At 45.6% G+C, this 13,302-nt stretch overlaps 1 protein-coding gene across 2 annotated transcripts; it reads right to left on the minus strand.

Moving 5' to 3' along the window:
• Positions 1 to 327: 327 nt before the first annotated feature.
• Positions 328 to 2,697, minus strand: LOC311112097 (uncharacterized protein). Of its 2 annotated transcripts, XR_014610839.1 has the most exons (3): positions 2,456 to 2,559; positions 1,506 to 1,933; positions 328 to 1,335 (listed from the first exon to the last, which is right to left on the minus strand). XR_014610839.1 is itself a non-coding variant. In XM_084155073.1 (2 exons), the coding sequence occupies exons 1-2, from the start codon at positions 2,483 to 2,485 to the stop codon at positions 1,568 to 1,570; spliced, it is 396 nt and encodes a 131-aa protein (XP_084011199.1). In that variant the 5' UTR covers positions 2,486 to 2,697; the 3' UTR covers positions 328 to 1,567. The 2 variants fall into 2 exon arrangements, 1 of the variants encoding a protein (XP_084011199.1); XM_084155073.1 differs by having other exon boundaries at positions 328 to 1,933; positions 2,456 to 2,697.
• Positions 2,698 to 13,302: the final 10,605 nt, after the last annotated feature.

Here is a 13,302-nt window from a genome sequence, read left to right on the forward strand (position 1 = left end):
AAGGATTTATTTTATACCTGTAATCTGCAGGGGGAAATCTAAGCCAAAGGGAATCCCCTACCACACTTTATTGTTGGTACTTTTGGCCAAGCCACTTCCTGGAGTATAGCCAGCCCCGTCCTCTTCGTCAGGTGATTTCCATGAAGACTGTCCTTCTACTGAACAGGTGACAACCAAACGAGTGAGCATCAATAGATAATTCGATTTGTGCAGCACATATGCTAGCTCAGGTCGATGTGGCAACAAGTGTGGTTAATTTATTTTTCTTAACCAGTTATTGGCCAATGTTTTATCCTGAAAATGTCACCAGACACAGATGGCATACACTTGAAAAAATGTAGGTGTTTATTTAAGGGTGAATACAATGTCCATTTATGCAGATAAAATAAATACAAATATGTTTAAACATGATTTATTTAGTTTATCATCCTCCTGATTGGCTAGTCTTTTTGGTTGTCATTGAAAACATAATTCCAGTGCAAAAATATTTTTTTTTACCATAAAGTTAGAAATCAGTACTAAGATATTTCAGATACAGTAGTAGCCTACTCTTAATAAACAACAATGGTATATCAAAATTATCAATAAAACCTCACAAACGGCACATTTAACATGGTGAACTACCTCACACTGATTGGTGACCGGATTATAGTTCACTTTGTTAGCTAGTACCAGGCAAGAGCTAAAAAAGACAGTTAAATCAGTCAATCAAATTTATTTATGAAGCTATTTTTATTCCAGGAGATGCCACAAAGTGCTTCTACAGAAACCCAGCCTAAAACCCCAAACAGCAAGCAATTCAGATGTAGAAACAAAGTGGCTAGGAAAAACTCCCTAGGAAGGCAGAAACCTAGGAAGGAACCTAGAGCGGAACGAGGCTCTGAGGGGTGGCCAGTCCTCTTCTGGCATTGCCTGGTGGAGTTAAAGTAACTGCCCAGTGAAAATCTCACTTTTAAAAGTTCATATTCTCTTAACTCATATCCAAATAATATTGTTGATTTGTCTTGTACTTGTATTTGTGGCCAAAGCATAAACTGATGAAAAAACACTTTAAAAACCCCACCTCAAACTTGTATCTCAAACAGGCCGTTTAAAAAACTCTTGCTATTTCCTAATAGAAATTATGTAATCTCCCTGAGGAGGATGAGCTGGCCAATCAGCGGTCTACCAGCATGAATATTTTTAATGACCGGCATACGCCAACACCATTCTGTTGTTGGTGTACGCCCACACTATTCCAACACAGAAAAGCTGCTTTTTAACATACTTAATTAAACCATTTTGGAAGGAAAACTCTTTCACTTATATTGTAAGTATGGAAACACTGGACAGTTACTTTAACATAAAGAAAGGACTGAGATGGTTTGACATCAATTATGCATTCTCCCTCAGTAGGCTACAGCATCACTTTGATTGGTATTCTAATCAATAAAGAATCTACTACGTTGTGCAAAAAGAACACGTGATATGGCTAGTGCAATTGTTGTTTGTATATTATTGTGTACCAAGGGATAGATCAACGGAAACAGCCCTCCTCCACATCTACTGCTCAACGTCAACTCCACATCTACCCTCCAGGACACCTCTGAAAGGTGATGAAGGTAGCCCCATTCTTCACCCCCAGCTCTCCCAGGCTCTGGTGCCCCTGGACGGGCTTGCCGTTGTAGGCGAGGTTCAGGCTTCCCGTCAGGTCAGGCCGCTTCAGTAGGAAACTCTTCTGAAGTTTGCCGATGGTGTCTGTGCTCTTGAGGACCAATTGGACTCTTTTGCCGTCCGAGCCGTTGAGCACGGTGACAGTGAAACGGGAGGCTCGCGTCGGTTCAGGGTTTTTGACAACCAGCAGAGAGGTGTGAGTTGTGTTCAGGAATGTTGGATCGTACGGAACAGGGATCGGAGGGTCTCTGGGGCAATAATGGAGTCTAACTGGTAAGTCCTGGAACAGAGAGAGAGAAAGAGAGAGGAGGGTATAGAGAGTGTGAGAGATGAGAGAGATACGGCATAAATATAGGCTATATCATCAAGAACATCAAGGTTGTTAAACCTCTTCATTATTTTCTGAACACACTGCATCAATAAACATCACTTTTACAATGTAAAAAATGCATGAGATAAAATAAACAGAAAATGCAGAAGATTTGTTTATATCATGCACTGCGCTATGCCTGCTTTCAGTTTCTGTTACAGTCATGCAGATGAACGGAGTTGATACAATGCTAAACAAATGTCAATGATAAAAGACTACTTCATACACATTTTACTTTTGGGCACAAAAAAATGGCTTTCACATTTTCAACAATGATGACCAATACATACAGTATCTCTTAAAAAAAGAGAACTCTAATCAATACTATGTTACCACCCACTACAGCTTTAACATCTATGACATTATATTTTAGAAGTACTGTTGCATGAAAAAAACTATAATATTGTATAGAAAAACACCGAATAGCCTTACCATTGGCCATTGTAGCTGTGGCGTTGCCATTTTGCAGAGGGTTTGTGAAGAATACTCCTCAACTTTATATTTTCCTCTTTCACCTTGGAATTTGTGACTGTGACTGTGTGTGACTGTAACTTATACTAAATCTCTAGGGGAGGTCCAAAAGCTGCCGAAGCCGTAGGGAAGTCCCTAGATCCACAAATTCAAAGTTGATTCACATTTGGCCACCATTTCCCTGTCTGGAGTATAGCCAGCATGATCCTATTTGTCAGGTGTCTTCTGCGAACTGTCATGATTCCGGGCACCAGTGCCAACAGATAGGCAACAGTCATAGAGTTATAACTCTCTAACAACATGCATCAGGAAAAGAGCATCAATAAAAACCTGGTTATTGGGAGTAAAACAGTTTAATGCATCAGCATGATAATATAGCTCAAATACATGCAGAGACCTTGACCTGTGTGTGTACGTGTGTGTTTGATTGAGAGAGAAAGGCAAAGCGATGAAAAGGTCACGACTGTTAGTAACAATAGCTAATAAAACAAGAGTGGAAACCAGAGGTGAAGCCTGGGTACCCATAAAGCCCATAAAGTGAAACTCTACAACAATACATTTTCACACAGGTATTTACTGTGCACAAACAGTCTTGGTTATGAATATTTGTTTGACATTCTTTTCAAAATACGTATTTTTGAAAAGAGGCTACAAACCACTTGTGAACCAAATAAGAGAGCACAGAATCCGCCTACCTGATTGCCATCCCCCTTAGAGGACACTTTCTGACCAGGAGAAAAATAGGGTTTTCAGAGACAAGACCTGTATCAGACCAACATACAGACTGGACAATACAGACCAATGCATCACATCACTTCTGCAAATTGTTCTTTACACCGCGAAAAGTGAAATCTAAGCAAGCCTAAATATCTTATATTGAGTGATAATGTGTGTTTTATTTTGTTTTTTTACCAAGCTAAATTATCTAATGTCATTGGCCAGTAATTGTGCTCATGTTAACCTAAAACATTGCTTAATACAAGTAATTTATCTTATTACAGCCGACTCTACTGAGGGCCGCACCAACCAGATGGAACTCAACCTCCAGGCTGGCACAGACCATCTTTACCAATCTGTTCTAGGTGTGCTGGTCTGCATTATGAGGGACAATCAGGATGACTGGGATGGTGAGACCCTGCCCATGGGCCACGGATTTGATCTTTGACTGTCAAAGGCAGCCAGCCACCTGCTTTTTGCTCATGGCCTATGATGGCATTTTCAATTAAACTGACACGTTTTCCGTGTTCTGCAGAACAAAGTCATGGATATGGGTTTCTGCCATAGCCTGCTGGCTGCAACCTGGTCTCAGAGCATTTTGTATTATTCTATACGTAAATCCGAGACGCTCTATTTAATATGATATGTTACGTTTTGTATTGTGTGTATTAATTTGTGGATGTCTATCACCCATTTCGTATTATATATTATGAATTAGAATTCGTATTATACGTTATGAATTTGCAAAACGTACAATATGTTAGCTAGCTGGCTAACGTTAGCTAGGCTAGGGGTTAGGGCTAAGGTTCGGGTTAAGTTTAGGAGTTAGGTTAAAGGGTTAAGGTTAAGGTTAGGGTTAGGGGAAAGGTTATCTAAAAGGGTTAATGTTCGGGCTAGTGGAAGGGTTAGCTAAAAGGGTTAAGGTTTGGGAAGAGTTAGCTAACATGTTAAGTAGTTGCAAAGTAACTAAAATGTAGTAAGTAGTTGAACATTTGCTAATTTTCAAAAATGCTAACGTTGTCAGTGATGAGATTTGAACTCGCAACCTTTGGGTTGCTACACGTTCATGTTATACATCTACCCATCCACCCCGACCAACCACTGTATGTTTTTGCCTTAATTAACCATATGTCTTATCTAACCATTCCAAACATAACCTATCATACTAATTTGAGTGTCCCGGATTTACATTTACTATGTTACAGCTAGTCTATGAGACCAGGCTTATAAACACTGTAGCAAAAATCTGCTTTATAAATGTGTGTGTGCATGAGTGAGCGATGTGGACCAGAAAGTGAAAGTGCCTAGCTGGCCTCAGACCTCACCACAAGTCAATGCAGAGACAAGATAAGGTACTTTCCACATAAAGTGAAGGTAAAGTCAAACTCTATAACAATAACTCTTCACAGAGGTATTTATTGAACACAAACAGTCTTGATAATTAACATTTGTTTGACGTTCTTTTCAAAACACCAGAAAGTAGGCTACAAAATACTTGTGAGCCAAATAATGTGTGGATGAAGAATCCTTATTTTGGACATTTAGTATAAAGCAGGCTAATCATTATGGGTGCTTAGAGAGAGCACAGAATCCCCCTACCTGATTGCCATCCCCCTTATAGGACACTTTCGGATCAAGAGAAAAAATAAGAGTTATCAGAGACATGACCTGTATCAGACCAACGTACAGACTGGACAATACAGACCATTGCATCACATCACTTCTGATATAAAATGCAAATTCCTCTTTAATACCAATTTAATTATTGAATTTCAAATGCAGAATTGACCCGATTTAGTCATAAACAGCTCTTACAGAGCAACCTAGTATAATGATTTGTTGTCAATTTATTGATATTGACAGATAAAGACATGTAGTAGTAGCCTACATAATACTTACAGTTGAAGTCGAAAGTTTACATACACCTTATCCAAATACATTTAAACTCAGTTTTTCACAATTCCTGACATTTAATCCTAGTAAAAATTCCCTGTCTTAGGTCAGTTAGGATCACCACTTTATTTTAAGAATGTGAAATGTCAGAATAATAGCAGAGAGAATTATTTATTTCAGCTTTTATCTCTTTCATCACATTCCCAGAGGGTCAGAAGTTTACATACACTCAATTAGTATTTGGTAGCATTGCCTTTAAATTGTTTAACTTGGGTCAAACGTTTCGGGTAGCCTTCCACACGCTTCCCACAATAAGTTGGGTGAATTTTGGCCCATTCCTCCTGACAGAGCTGGTGTAACTGAGTCAGGTTTGTAGGCCTCCTTGCTCGCACATGCTTTTTCATTTCTGTCCACAAATGTTCTATAGGATTGAGGTCACGGCTTTGTGATGGCCACTCCAATACCTTGACTTTGTTGTCCTTAAGCCATTTTGCCACAACTTTGGAAGTATGCTTGGGGTCATTGTCCATTTGGAAGACCCATTTGCAACCAAGCTTTAACTTCCTGACTGATGTCTTGAGATGTTGCTTCAATATATACACATCATTTTTCTTCCTCATGATGCCATCTATTTTGTGAAGTGCACCAGTCCCTCCTGCAGCAAAGCACCCCCCACAGCACAATGCTTCCACTCCTGTGCTTCACGGTTGGGATGGTGTTCTTCGGCTTGCAAGATACCCCCTTTTTTCATCCAAACATAACAATGGTCATTATGGCCAAACAGTTCTATTTTTGTTTAATCAGAACAGAGGACATTTCTCCAAAAAGTAAGATCTTTGTCCCCATGTGTAGTCTGGCTTTTTTATGGCGGTTTTGGAGCAGTGGCTTCTTCCTTGCTGAGCGGCCTTTCAGGTTATGTCGATCAGCGGGGTGGTGGCACAGGAATCCTCATCTCTCCCAAGTGGACATTCTCTATTTTTCCCCTGACCCATCTGTCTAACTCCTCATTTGAATTCCATGCTGTCACAGTCACTAGCCCATTTAAGCTTAACATCCTTGTCATTTATCGCCCTCCAGGTGCCCTTGGAGAGTTCATCAATGAGCTTGACGCCTTGATAAGTTCCTTTCCTGAGGATGGCTCACCCCTCACAGTTCTGGGGGACTTCAACCTCCCTACGTCTACCTTTGACTCATTTCTCTCTGCCTCCTTCTTTCCACTCCTCTCCTCTTTTGACCTCACCCTCTCACCGTCCCCCAATACTCACAAGGCAGGCAATACGCTTGACCTCATCTTTACTAGATGCTGTTCTTCTACTAATCTCACTGCAACTCCCCTCCATGTCTCCGACCACTACTTTGTATCCTTTTCTCTCTCGCTCTCCTCCAACACTACTCACTCTGCCCCTACTCAGATGGTAATGCGCCGTCGCAACCTTCGCTCTCTCTCTCCCGCTACTCTCTCCTCTTCCATCCTATCATCTCTTCCCTCTGCTCAACCCTTCTCCCTCCAATCTCCTGATTCTGCCTCCTCAACCCTCTTCTCCTCCCTTTCTGCATCTTTGACTCTCTATGTCCCCTATCCTCCCGGCCGGCTCGGTCCTCCCCTCCAGCTCTGTGGCTTGATGACTCATTGCGAGCTCACAAAACAGGGCTCCGGGCAGCCGAGCGGAAATGGAGGAAAACTAGACTCCCTGCGGACCTGGCATCTTTTCACTCCCTCCTCTCTACATTTTCTTCATCTGTTTCTGCTGCTAAGGCCACTTTCTACCACTCTAAATTCCAAGCATCTGCCTCTAACCCTAGGAAGCTCTTTGCCACCTTCTCCTCCCTGCTGAATCCTCCTCCCCCCCCTCCCCCTCCCTCTCTGTGGATGACTTCGTCAACCATTTTGAAAAGAAGGTTGACGACATCCGATCCTCGTTTGTTAAGTCAAATGACACTGCTGGTCCTGCTCACACTGCCCTACCCTATGCTTTGACTTCTTTCTCCCCTCTCTCTCCAGATAAAATCTTGCGACTTGTGACGGCCGGCCGCCCAACAACCTGCCCGCTTGACCCTATCCCCTCCTCTCTTCTCCAGACCATCTCCGGTGACCTTCTCCCTTACCTCACCTCGCTGATCAACTCATCCTTGACCGCTGGCTATGTCCCTTCTGTCTTCAAGAGAGCGAGAGTTGCATCCCTTCTCAAAAAACCAACACTCGATCCCTCTGATGTCAACAACTACAGACCAGTATCCCTTCTTTCTTTTCTCTCCAAAACTATTGAGCGTGCCGTCTTTAGCCAACTCTCTTGCTATCTCTCTCAGAATGACCTTCTTGATCCAAACCAGTCAGGTTTCAAGACTGGTCATTCAACTGAGACTGCTCTTCTCTGTGTCACGGAGGCTCTCCGCACTGCTAAAGCTAACTCTCTCTCCTCTGCTCTTGTCCTTCTAGACCTGTCTGCTGCCTTTGATACTGTGAACCATCAGATCCTCCTCTCCACCCTCTCCGAGCTGGGCATCTCCGGCGCAGCTCACTCTTGGATTGCGTCCTACCTGACCGGTCGCTCCTACCAAGTGGTGTGGCGAGAAGCTGTCTCCGCACCACGTGCTCTCACCACTGGTGTCCCCCAGGGCTCAGTTCTAGGCCCTCTCCTATTCTCGCTATACACCAAGTCACTTGGCTCTGTCATATCCTCACATGGCCTCTCCTATCATTGCTACGCTGACGACACACAACTAATCTTCTCCTTTCCCCCTTCTGATAACCAGGTGGCGAATCGCATCTCTGCATGTCTGGCAGACATATCAGTATGGATGACGGATCACCACCTCAAGCTGAACCTCGGCAAGACGGAGCTGCTCTTCCTCCCGGGGAAGGACTGCCCGTTCCATGATCTCGCCATCACGGTTGACAACTCTGTTGTGTCCTCCTCCCAGAGTGCAAAGAGCCTTGGCGTGACCCTGGACAACACCCTGTCTTTCTCCGCTAACATCAAGGCGGTGACCCGATCCTGTAGGTTCATGCTCTACAACATTCGGAGAGTACGACCCTGCCTTACACAGGAAGCGGCACAGGTCCTAATCCAGGCACTTGTCATCTCCCGTCTGGATTACTGCAACTCGCTGTTGGCTGGGCTCCCTGCCTGTGCCATTAAACCCCTACAACACATACAGAATGCCGCAGCCCGTCTGGTGTTCAACCTTCCCAAGTTCTCTCACGTCACCCCGCTCCTCCGCACACTCCACTGGCTTCCAGTTTAAGCTCGCATCTGCTACAAGACCATGGTGCTTGCCTACGGAGCTGTGAGGGGAACGGCACAGCCGTACCTTCAGGCTCTGATCAGTCCCTACACCCAAACGAGGGCATTGCGTTCATCCACCTCTGGCCTGCTGGCTCCCCTACCTCTGCGGAAGCACAGTTCCCGCTCAGCCCAGTCAAAACTGTTCGCTGCTCTGGCACCCCAATGGTGGAACAAGCTCCCTCATGACGCCAGGACAGCGGAGTCACTCACCACCTTCCGGAGACATTTGAAACCCCACCTCTTTAAGGAATACATGGGATAGGATAAAGTAATCCTTCTACCACTACTTATATAAAACACTACTTATATAAAACAAAGTCTTTAGTGTTGTGACGATACAGTATATGTGTATTTATGACAATGTTGTTGACTGTGCGTGTGTGTGTGTTCAGGTGCTGCGGTCGCTGTGCCAGACCTGGGCCAACCCTCTCTGGAGCAGCAGCTCTATGTGAGCCGGGCTCTGCTGCTGTGTGTGGGACTACTGAGTGATGCAGAGCTACAGGAGGTACGGTCAGGTAACACCCCCAAAACTACGGTACATTATTATGTCACACGATTAGAGCTGTTCACACTACTTTCTGACCTCTGGGTTGTGTTCATTTGAGAAATGGAAAGCATTTTCCTACGGAAAACGACAATGAGCATTTTGTTATGGGACGTGTCCATTTAGTCCCGCCTTGTTGAAGTCCAGTTTCTTCTGTTTGGTGCCTAATGATCACAACCCTGATGTCCTTCCCCCTGTCAGAGCTGCTGCAGTGCATGCTGGGAGGGATGCAGAGCCACCTGGACAGCAGCGTAGCGTGTGAGGCGCATGGGCATGGTGGTGAGGGAGTGTCTCCACTCCTGCAGGAACATCAACGGACTCGAGCTCAAATTGGAGGTACAGTATAGTATGTCACCAAGGTTTTGGGTGCATCTCAATAGTCTGAAGTGGCTCACTGTCACTATTTTCTGTTCTCTGCTCATACTGATCTGAAAGAACTGGACAGGTGAAAACAAATTCCATACTGCTTTCTGCTGTAGCACTGTTGTTTTAATTATATGTCCCTGTCCTGTGTGTGTATGAACCAGTGATGATTCACTCACACCCTACGATGTCATCTGACTAGAAGATGAGCCAAGTCCCGCATATCTACCTCTGAGACTGTCTGGAGGGTAAGATACAGTATATAGGTCTCTATGAGTGGGAGGTGGACATTTAAACTTATCAACACTCTCTTTATTTTACTGACTTGTTGAATGATTGATCCATTCATCTTTCCATCCCGACATTTCTCTCCAGCCTTCCTCTCCTCTGAGGACCCAGCGAGTGTGGAGCTCAGTCTGAGAGCTGTTGAGGGACTGGTTAGGAAGAACACCTTCACTCACAGAGAGGTGGATAGGTCACACATGATTTAGATGTTAAATATTTATATCCCCTTAGCGGTTCATCATGTAAACAAAAGGGAATATGTTCCATCATCTATGTTTATTTACATTAGTGCAAATTGTCCACAGATATTCATGTAATTTCTTGCCCCTTTTGGCTGTATGAAAGTTTATTTCCCCTCAGGCACACACATTTGTTATTTGTTATTATGAAAGTAATTTGTGTAGAATGTATTTTTCCCCATTCATTCACCCCATTGCTTTACATTGCATATGCATATTTGGTGGCCTGATTGCATCCAGACTATATCAAATTCCGAACACAATGCCCATCCTGGTAGATCTGAACCTAATGCGAGTACAATATGACTTTCGTGCATCCAGACTTAATGCACCTTGCAGTGAGCGGATGACAGAAGTCACATTTAAGTGCTGGGTGTAACCGAGGCCATAGATGCTCCCTATCCATTACTTTGAGTGTTTTACTAACTGTGTTTCTTTTTTTATTGCAGGGCAGTCAAGAAATGGAATGGCAAGGTCACAGAACTTGATTTACGCAGAGCTGTGGGAGACTACCTCAAACATGCCCCTGGTAGAGCGGGGGTGGTGTTTACCACTGTAGACTACATTTACATTTACATTTACATTTACGTCATTTAGCAGACGCTCTTATCCAGAGCGACTTACAAATTGGTGCATTCACCCTATAGCCAGTGGGATAACCACTTTACAATTTTTATTTTTTTATTTTATTTTATTTATTTTTTTAGGGGGAGGGGGGGGGGGGGGGAAGAAGGATTACTTTATCCTATCCCAGGTATTCCTTAAAGAGGTGGGGTTTCAAATGTCTCCGGAAGGTGGTGAGTGACTCCGCTGTCCTGGCATCGTGAGGGAGCTTGTTCCACCATTGGGGTGCCAGAGCAGCGAACAGTTTTGACTGGGCTGAGCGGGAACTATGCTTCCACAGAGGAAGGGGAGCCAGCAGGCCAGAGGTGGATGAACGCAATGCCCTCGTTTGGGTGTAGGGACTGATCAGAGCCTGAAGGTACGGAGGTGCCGTTCCCCTCACAGCTCCATAGGCAAGCACCATGGTCTTGTAACAGATGCGAGCTTCAACTGGAAGCCAGTGGAGTGTGCGGAGGAGCGGGGTGACGTGAGAGAACTTGGGAAGGTTGAACACCAGACGGGCTGCGGCATTCTGGATGAGTTGTAGGGGTTTAATGGCACAGGCATGGAGCCCAGCCAACAGCGAGTTGCAGTAATCCAGACGGGAGATGACAAGTGCCTGGATTAGGACCTGTGCCGCTTCCTGTGTAAGGCAGGGTCGTACTCTCCGAATGTTTTAGAGCATGAACCTGCAGGATCGGGTCACCGCCTTGATGTTAGCGGAGAACGACAGGGTGTTGTCCAGGGTCACGCCAAGGCTCTTCGCACTCTGGGAGGAGGACACAACGGAGTTGTCAACCGTGATGGCGAGATCATGGAACGGGCAGTCCTTCCCCGGGAGGAAGAGCAGCTCCGTCTTGCCAAGGTTCAGCATGAGGTGGTGATCCGTCAACCATATTGATATGTCTGCCAGACATGCAGAGATGCGATTCGCCACCTGGTTATCAGAAGGGGGAAAGGAGAAGATTAGTTGTGTGAGGATATGTGAGGATATGACAGAGCCAAGTGACTTGGTGTATAGCGAGAATAGGAGAGGGCCTAGAACTGAGCCCTGGGGGACACCAGTGGTGAGAGCATGTGGTGTGGAGACAGCTTCTCGCCACGCCACTTGGTAGGAGCGACCGGTCAGGTAGGACGCAATCCAAGAGTGAGCCGCGCCGGAGATGCCCAGCTCGGAGAGGGTGGAGAGGAGGATCTGATGGTTCACAGTATCAAAGGCAGCAGACAGGTCTAGAAGGACAAGAGCAGAGGAGAGAGAGTTAGCTTTAGCAGTGCGGAGAGCCTCCGTGACACAGAGAAGAGCAGTCTCAGTTGAATGACCAGTCCTGAAACCTGACTGGTTTGGATCAAGAAGGTCATTCTGAGAGAGATAGCAAGAGAGTTGGCTAAAGACGGCACGCTGGGGTTGGTATTTACCACTGTAGCCTACAACAGGGGTGGTGTTTGCCACTGTAGCCTACCATGGGGGTGGTGTTTACCACTATAGCCTACCATAGGGGTAGTGTTTACCACTATAGCCTACCATAGGGGTGGTGTTTACCACTGTAGCCTACCATAGGGGTGGTGTTTACCACTGTAGTCTACCATAGGGGAGGTGTTTGCCAATGTAGCCTACCATAGGGGTGGTGTTTTCCAATGTAGCCTACCATAGGGGTGGTGTTTACCACTGTAGCCTACCATAGGGGTGGTGTTTACCACTGTAGCCTACCATACAGGTGGTGTTTGCCACTGTAACCTACCATGGGGGTGGTGTTTACCACTGTAGCCTACCATACAGGTGGTGTTTGCCACTGTAGCCTACCATGGGGGTGGTGTTTATCACTGTAGCCTACCATAGGGGTGGTGTTTACCACTGTAGCCTACCATACAGGTGGTGTTTGCCACTGTAGCCTACCATGGGGGTGGTGTTTACCACTGTACCCTACCATATGGGTGGTGTTTACCACTGTAGCCTATCATAGGGGTGGTGTTTAGCACTGTAGCCTACCATAGGGGTGGTGTTTACCAATGTAGCCTACCATAGGGGTGGTGTTTACCACTGTAGCCTACCATAAGGGTGGTGTTTACCAATGTAGCCTACCAGAGGGTTGGTGTTTGCCACTGTAGCCTACCATAGGGGTGGTGTTTACCACTGTAGCCTACCATAAGGGTGGTGTTTACCAATGTAGCCTACCAGAGGGTTGGTGTTTGCCACTGTAGCCTACCATGGGGGTGGTGTTTACCACTGTAGCCTACCACATGGGTGGTGTTTGCCACTGTAGCCTACCATGGGGTGGTGTTTACCACTATAGCCTACCATAGGGGTGGTATTTACCACTGTAGCCTACCATAGGGGTGGTGTTTACCAATGTAGCCTACCATACAGGTGGTGTTTGCCACTGTAGCCTACCATGGGGGTGGTGTTTACCACTGTAGCCTACCATAGGGGTGGTGTTTACCACTGTAGCCTACCATACAGGTGGTGTTTGCCACTGTAGCCTACCATGGGGGTGGTGTTTACCACTGTAGCCTACCATAGGGGTGGTGTTTACCACTGTAGCCTACCATAGGGGTGGTGTTTAGCACTGTAGCCTACCATAGGGGTGGTGTTTACCAATGTAGCCTACCATAGGGGTGGTGTTTACCACTGTAGCCTACCATAAGGGTGGTGTTTACCAATGTAGCCTACCAGAGGGTTGGTGTTTGCCACTGTAGCCTACCAGAGGGTTGGTGTTTGCCACTGTAGCCTACCATGGGGGTGGTGTTTACCACTGTAGCCTACCACAGGGGTGGTGTTTGCCACTGTAGCCTACCATAAGGGTGGTGTTTACCAATGTAGCCTACCAGAGGGTTGGTGTTTGCCACTGTAGCCTACCATAGGGGTGGTGTTTACCACTG

The sequence above is a fragment of the Coregonus lavaretus genome, assembly GCF_964263955.1.
Source record: "Coregonus lavaretus genome assembly, chromosome: 38".
In the NCBI taxonomy this organism is placed as follows: Eukaryota; Metazoa; Chordata; class Actinopteri; order Salmoniformes; family Salmonidae; genus Coregonus; species Coregonus lavaretus.

Excerpts from the sequence above, each read along its gene's own strand:
- LOC311112097 (XM_084155073.1), bottom strand. The coding sequence starts at position 2,485 with ATGGCAACGCCACAGCTACAATGGCCAATG. Across the intron at positions 1,934-2,455 it reads CACAGCTACAATGGCCAATG|GACTTACCAGTTAGACTCCA; the intron begins GTAAGGCTATTC and ends TCTCTGTTCCAG.